Source organism: Phaethon aethereus (assembly GCF_964289735.1).
Source record: "Phaethon aethereus genome assembly, chromosome: 17".
Classification (NCBI taxonomy): domain Eukaryota; kingdom Metazoa; phylum Chordata; class Aves; order Phaethontiformes; family Phaethontidae; genus Phaethon; species Phaethon aethereus.
The window spans coordinates 1,930,814-1,937,672 of NC_138593.1; the positions used below are offsets into that span (position 1 = coordinate 1,930,814).

At 50.4% G+C, this 6,859-nt stretch overlaps 1 protein-coding gene across 1 annotated transcript; it reads right to left on the reverse strand.

The window, feature by feature from the left end:
• Nucleotides 1–2,197: 2,197 nt before the first annotated feature.
• On the reverse strand, nucleotides 2,198–4,538 carry FICD (FIC domain protein adenylyltransferase; the record flags this gene model as incomplete). The annotated part of the gene is made up of 2 exons (XM_082007618.1): nucleotides 4,208–4,538; nucleotides 2,198–3,273 (listed from the first exon to the last, which is right to left on the reverse strand). The coding sequence occupies exons 1-2, from the start codon at nucleotides 4,497–4,499 to the stop codon at nucleotides 2,198–2,200; spliced, it is 1,368 nt and encodes a 455-aa protein (XP_081863744.1). The 5' UTR covers nucleotides 4,500–4,538.
• Nucleotides 4,539–6,859: the final 2,321 nt, after the last annotated feature.

Sequence of the window (6,859 nt, forward strand, 5' to 3'; positions counted from 1 at the left end):
ACAACGTGGGGGTTTAATGTGAGGGGGGACCCCAATACCAAGTTCACTTGTACAACACAAGCACTGCTGCAAATAAACACTATTTTCAGTGCTTACATTCTGTGCTGATTTCACTTGGCTTTACTTTTGAAATGGAGGAGTCTGCTTTGTAGCCTTGAACCACATAACAGGGGCAGTCGTGGCGATGCAGCGAGGGACCAAGTTCTTGCTGGTGCCTGTTCAGTGTGGCGTGCAGCCTCTTCTGTGCCAGACGGCAGTGTTGTACTGATGATGCAACGGGATTGTATCTCAAAATCAGCTTAGAAACGTTCTAATAACGCTTTAATATGGAGCTTTGAGTTGGGGGGTAGGAGGGTGCTAAGGCTGGTGCAACTGGCTGCTTGCCTTGCCCTGACAGCAGGCAAGCATGTACACTGCACTACGGCTGATTTGAGTTTCCCTGGGCTGCTGCGGTTGGACTTGCCGCTTCAGAGCGCTCCGTTACGCCCTGTGCTGCAGCACAGCTGATGTAACCTGCTGCTCCACAAACTGAGCTGTGACCACTTCTTCATCCACTGTGCAGAAAAGTGTTTTGAGAACAGCCTCTTCCAAACAAAGACTTTTAATATTAAAATAGTTTATTAATCTGTTACTAAAATAACATTTTTTTTTTTCCCCGGAGCTCTAAAGTGCAGATTTTATTCATACTCACCTTGCACTGCAGAAATGAGCACATGTAAGGACGGAACAACCTTCCTTATTTGTTGTTCACTTTCCCTGTCAGCAGTACATAAGCACGGAGCAGTGCTGTAGTACATAGGTAACTCCCACTCTTGTCCTATTGTCTGCTTGTATAAAATGTGTCCTGCCCACCTTGCAGGTAAAAGAGTTACAAGGGAAGAAACTTAACACAGGGTAACAGCTTATGCTGTTTTGCAAAGGGTTTAAGCTTCTAAACTGGATGGAGTAGAAGTTCTCTGAACTGAGAGGTGTTGGGATCAATCAACACAGCTGGCAGGCAGGGTGTAGCAAACTATTCTATGTTAGGCTGCAGGTGCTCTTTACCTTAAAAGCAAAGATAAGGTATGCTGCTTTGAATTGCACAGCAGCTTCCAGGTCCTACACTAACTGCCATTGCAGCAAAGAGGCGTCGTGTGATTCTTTATGCATTTACCACAGTAATAACATGACCTAGTAAGGATTTGTGAAAAGTTCTCCTGTGGAGATTGAAGAAACTCTTAAGTTTTTGGCAAACTTGCTATACACATTCTTACCAAATTCACACAACTCAAAAAGGTTGTCTCCCAGTTCTGTATAATAATGCCTTCTGCCCACAGCTTTGCAGAAGCAAGCTCTTTCCAAACCCTGAACTGAACTGTAGAAGGACAGCTGTGGTTCCCCAGGGGTCCTGCCTGATGAGGTGGGATGCTCCAGGCGGGGCCTGGGAGCACTAGGTTATCCTTCTGCCTGAAGTATAGCCAAAGCACCTCGCAGTTCAGTGAAATAAGTCAGAGGGCATTTCTTCTCTTGTTCCAGTCACATCATCTGTCATCTTAAACCAAATACTTCCCACCTGTACAAAACTCACCCTAGGAAAGGCAGCTGAAAGTAAACAGGCACAGTGCTGCTGAAGACAGAAACAGGAGGGGAGAGAGGCCTTTGAACTGGAGTTCAGCCTCCTTCCTGATCAGTACGTCAAATCGTATGGCTGACAGGAAAGAGTCTGATGAACAGAGCTGGGAGAGTGTTGATACTCCAAGGGTTGTGTTTTGGGGTGTTTTTTTGAACAACAGGGAAGAGGTAACACAAAAGCAACAACTCAGTTAAGACTTTGTCTTGCCTAGCAGCTCTTTGACAAGGTAAGACAATGCAGTTGACCAACTAGGTGAAGGGCTGTGATTGAAGCAGCTTCTCAAAGCTTAATTTTAAGGAGAAATTAAATTCTACTTCAGCTTGTTAAGCCCCTCTGACACCTCTCCCCCGCTCCTTCCAGTAGCACAAGCAAGTTATAGTGCACAGTCAACATCAACAGTTCACGTTTCAGCTTGGCATAATATATATAAATAAATTATATTAATTTAACCAAATGTAAGACACTTTAAATAAATGAAATGCTAAAGTGTGACACCTCCTGTCGAGTTACTTCCCAGCAGGAATGCCAAGTGGCTTGGCTCTCTGTTCTCCCATGCGTTCATTGGCTCCTGAACGTCCGCAACCCTCAAGTCTTGACTGGGATAGTTTGTTTGCATCCAGCAGTGCTGCCATCTGCTTCAGGTAAGCCCACGGAATAATCTGTGGTGGCAATGAGCAACATGTCCAGCGTCGTCTCAGTACATTTCGCGATAAAGCGTATGAAAGGCCTCACATCGCCCTCGTTGGCTACTTCCAAGACGTGGTAATACTCGGCCCGTTGCTCCTTGCGGATTGTGATGGGTGGGTAGCCTGCCTGCATTAGTATAAGGTTCATTAACAGGCGCGAGGTCCTTCCGTTGCCATCCACAAATGGATGGATGTAAACCAACTTGTAATGGGCTAATGCAGCAAATTCCACAGGGTGCAAGCTCATGGCATCTTCCGAGTTAATCCACTGCACAAACTCCTGCATCTGCTTCTCAACATCCTGGGGATGTGGTGGTATGTGATGTCCTACAAACACTTGAGTAGCCCTGAACCGTCCTGCCTCCACTGGATCAGCATAGCCCAGCACTCTCCGGTGTATCTCCAAGATGTCACTGATGGTTACGGAGCCTATCCGTGACACCAGCGTGGTATTGACGTATTTCAAAGCTGCGTGCATGCCAATCACTTCATTCTGCTCCACTAAGCTTTTTCCAGGAACAGCGTATCTGGTCTCAATGATGTGTCGTATTTCTGACAGCGTCAGAGTGTTTCCTTCAATAGCAACCGTGTGGTAGATGTGGTGATAATAGGACTCCTCCATGACTCGGCGCAGGGCAGAATTGCCTTTGGGGATCGCCATCACTTTTTTAACCTTGCTGTCAATAATGCTAAAATACCTCTGATCTATCTCTTCAACTAAAGGTAGCGTCCGGTCCCGATTGATCAAAGCCTTCTCGTTGCAGGGAGAAATGGTTAGTGCTTTGGAATACAAATAGTCAGCTTGGAGAATGTCTTTTTCCTCTTCCGAAAAGATACCGAATTCATTCAGGGCATCCACATAATCAGGGTCCATTTTGAGGGCATACACAAAGAGTTTGTGGGCTTTCTCCCGCTTTCCTTGGCGCTTCATTTCAAGGGCTTGATTCAGGGCCGCTTTGGCTTCTAACTTCACTTCTGAAATGCAGCAATGACAGTTAGATAACAGGGTATGGAGTTTTACTGAAAACCTCTGGAGCCCGTCACTGTTCACTCATACAAAAATTAAATAAAACCAGTCTGTAGGAACTGTAACAGAGAACTTGTATTCCAGCTACAAGCACAGAGGCTTATGCCACGTTTACAGGCCGAGTACACGGCAGCAGAGCTGTTCCTGGCAGGAAGCGTGGTGAGGCAGGATCTGTCAGCAGCACGGCTCAAGCTAGCCACAGGGCATGTAGCCATCCCAGCGAAATTCGCTTTGGCCACCAGGCTGCTTTGCGTGGGAGGACTCAGGGTCTTAAATAAATTCTCTTGGTAATAATGCCAAGTCCTCTTGCTAAAAGCACAGCCCACGGCTGCTAACTGCACTTCTGTTTTTTCACTGAACTATCAAACATCTTCCCAGCAGTAACAGCTTTAATGCAAACAAAGATACAGCGCTGTGATTGTAATGATTCCTTTGAATGTCTTACAAATTAACATCCTAGCCAATAGAGGCAATGACTGCAGCCTGTCACTGCCAGAAAGGCTGTCCTATGACAGCCAGGATTTCAGGATTAATGCCGTGTATCCCAGGTTACTGCGTATTAAAACACCACTCCGTATTCCAGTTACCTTAACAGAACTTACTAGCACTGAAAGCACGAGGAAAAACGTCTGAGAGAACACCAGCACATCGCCCTTCTGCGGCGCAGGGCAATGGAATGCAGTCGGGCTGCTGCCAGACTGGCGATGGCATGTCTGACCTCTTGGTCATTTACAGCTGATGATAATTTGCAGCTGGGCAGTGAGAGTTCGTTACCATTATGGGGTACAGAAGATCATCGAAGGGGGTGGAAGGCAGATCTCCAGGGCTGTTGTTATATGGCAACTCAGGTGTTCCCCTGCACCCGCCCAGGGCTACTCTTACCTGGGGAGGCTTTGCCTTTCAGCACCAGCAGCTCCAGCCCGTTGGAGGTCACGCTCAGTCCAGTTGTTTGTCCTGTGTATCTGGTGACCCTCGAGGAGCTCGTGCCCAGTTTACTTTTCAGGAAGGAGAGTCCTCTGAGCACTGCGTGGCACTGGTCTTCCACAGCAGCCAGCGGGAGCAGCAGCATCACGAGCGAGCCCAGGAGGAGCACGAGCATGGCCGCCCACCTGATGCGGGCCCACAGCGTTATCCATTTCAACTCGGGATCTGTCGCCATAGACACGAGATTCATCCTGCTTCCAGCGCAGACACGAGGAACATCTCCTTTCCTGCTGCTCCCACCTGGGAACACAAACAGCTTTAGCCAGAGCTCCGCATCCCGGGCAGGCGTGGTGCACCCGAGGAACCTGAGCATACCTGCTCTGGGTTTCTGCCACAGCTATTCGGGGTCATCCCGAGCACCCACATCTCCCTGCCACCTCTAAGCCGGCTCCGCAGGGGCGAAGCAGCTCTGCCCTGTACACGCCGGGCACAGCTCCCCACCTCCGCCCTCCTCCGGGCCTGCGACTCCCGAAGCCAGAGGCTCCGGGCTCCTACGCCTCCTCCCGGTGTAGGAAATCCCTTCCTCAGCCCCCATGTTCCCCGTCCCGTTCCCCTTCAGCCGCCGCTCACTCTTCCGGCACCGCTCCTTCCCCCGGCCTATCTCACTTCAAGCCGGCATCCTCACCCCCGGGCCTCCCCTCAGGCCGGGGTCCCCCCATCACCTTTGCCTCCTCCCGGCGCCGCCGGCTGCCGGCTACAGTAGCCCCGCCCTCTGGGACCCCGCCCTTCGCGCCCTGCCACTGGCTGAACCGTCCCTCTTCTCCTTTCTCATTGGTCCTGACAGCGGATCCTTCTCTCTTGTGTTCCACCTCCCTTCCTGCCCTCGGCTTCCTGTTGTGTCTTCCGGATAGCGCCACGCCTCCGGCGCAGGAGAGGCTCGTGGAGGATGGGAACTGGTGTGCGCACACGCCCATCATAGAAGGAGAAGCCAATGACAAAGGCGTATGGAGGAGGAGGCGGGCCCACTTGCTATTTAAGAGCTAGGACTCCAACCCAGTTGCTATGCGACGGTGTCGGACGAGGAGGGAGGGGGTCGCCATGGCTTCTCCTCAGGCTCGGGCAGGGCCCTGCGGGCCGCGGCTGCCGTTGCTCTCCGCAGGCTCGGGGCAGGGCTCCGGGGAGGCTCAGCCTGGCAAGGCCGCCCGCAGTTGTAGGGCCGGGAGATGGCAGCCGCCTGGGCGGTGCGGCCTTCTCTGCGGAGGGGCTGGGGATGGCCATGAGCTTCCACTGGTAGGGCTCGGTGAGTTGAGGTGGTGGGTGGTGTAGGGAGCACAGCAAACCGTGCTCTGCGCTTACAGCTTATTTATTTGTATGGTGGAGCACCTTTTGTGTCTGATTGATAGAGGCATTCTTCTTGTCTATCCTTGGCCTTTTTGGAAAAAATCTTGTATTTTGCCTTAAGGCAGCTGCGTGTGTCAGTAAGCAGCATACCTTGATGCTCTGCAGCAGGGCTGTGCCTCCCCTCTCTGCTGGGGAGAGGTTTGACAAAAGCTGAAGGAAAAGACAATGCTTTAGGGAGTTGCAGGTAAGCACCTCAGATTTCAGTATCTAGCAAGATATTAAGGCAGTTTTCTACCAGATGCTTACACAGCAAATCATCCCTGGCAGGGAAAAATAACCTGGTTTGTCAGAAATAAATGTTTTTTCTTCTTTGTAGCTGACAATAGTGAAAAAGCAGGTACAGTGAATACAGCTCCTGCATTGTGAGGGTTTGGAGCTCTCCCACGTGACATGACATGCCCAGAGGAATGCCAAAGAAGATGAGCCTGGATTGCTGCTCTGCAGATGGTGCACACCGAGCTTCTGTGCAGCACTGAGTTCAACAGCATTCTTCAGCTGCCGTGGCTCCTCTTACTGCAGGGTGTTGCAGGGGGAGGTTTTACCAGCATCTGTCCATCCTGCTTTTGCTCACTGTTACAGTGCTGGCTGGGGTGAGGGAGTAAAGAATGTGTCTAACTTGGTTGTGATACCACTTTGGGTTTGTTGGCAAGAACTCAGGAAGAGAAAGGAGCAAGTTCTAAATTATTTTAGTAAAATGAGCAAATGTTCTTAAACATGAAGTTCAAGAAAGGCAAGTAATGCCTGCCCGTGTTTCTGCCTTTGGAGGAGCTGGCCCTGAGATCCACCCTGATGTTTTGAGCACAAATGCAGTACTCTCTCCTTGGATACTCTTCCTCACAGCCTTGCGTTTGCCTGTTGGAAATGCAGCAGGGGTTCCTTTCCTGAACAGTGACCTGAAACCAAACCTTTCAGAGGAACTGCTGGTTTGGTGGTCTCTTTGCACGGTGGGCTTCCAACGACGAGGACAGGTCGCCTTTGTGTCTGAATGACCAAGGAACATGCTGCCAGTGCTTAAGTTAGAACATAGTGTGGGACATGCTGCCCCATAGCATGGATGCTCTGTGCAGAGCATCCTGATCAGGGTAGTTTTGTGCTCCTCCTACGCCGTCTGCTTCCTCTACCCACAGCTCAGAACTGGGCTGATGTTGTGTTACATAGAGGTTTCCAGAGACAGTCTTCCTTTTCTTGCCCATTTTCAGTGGGGAAAGG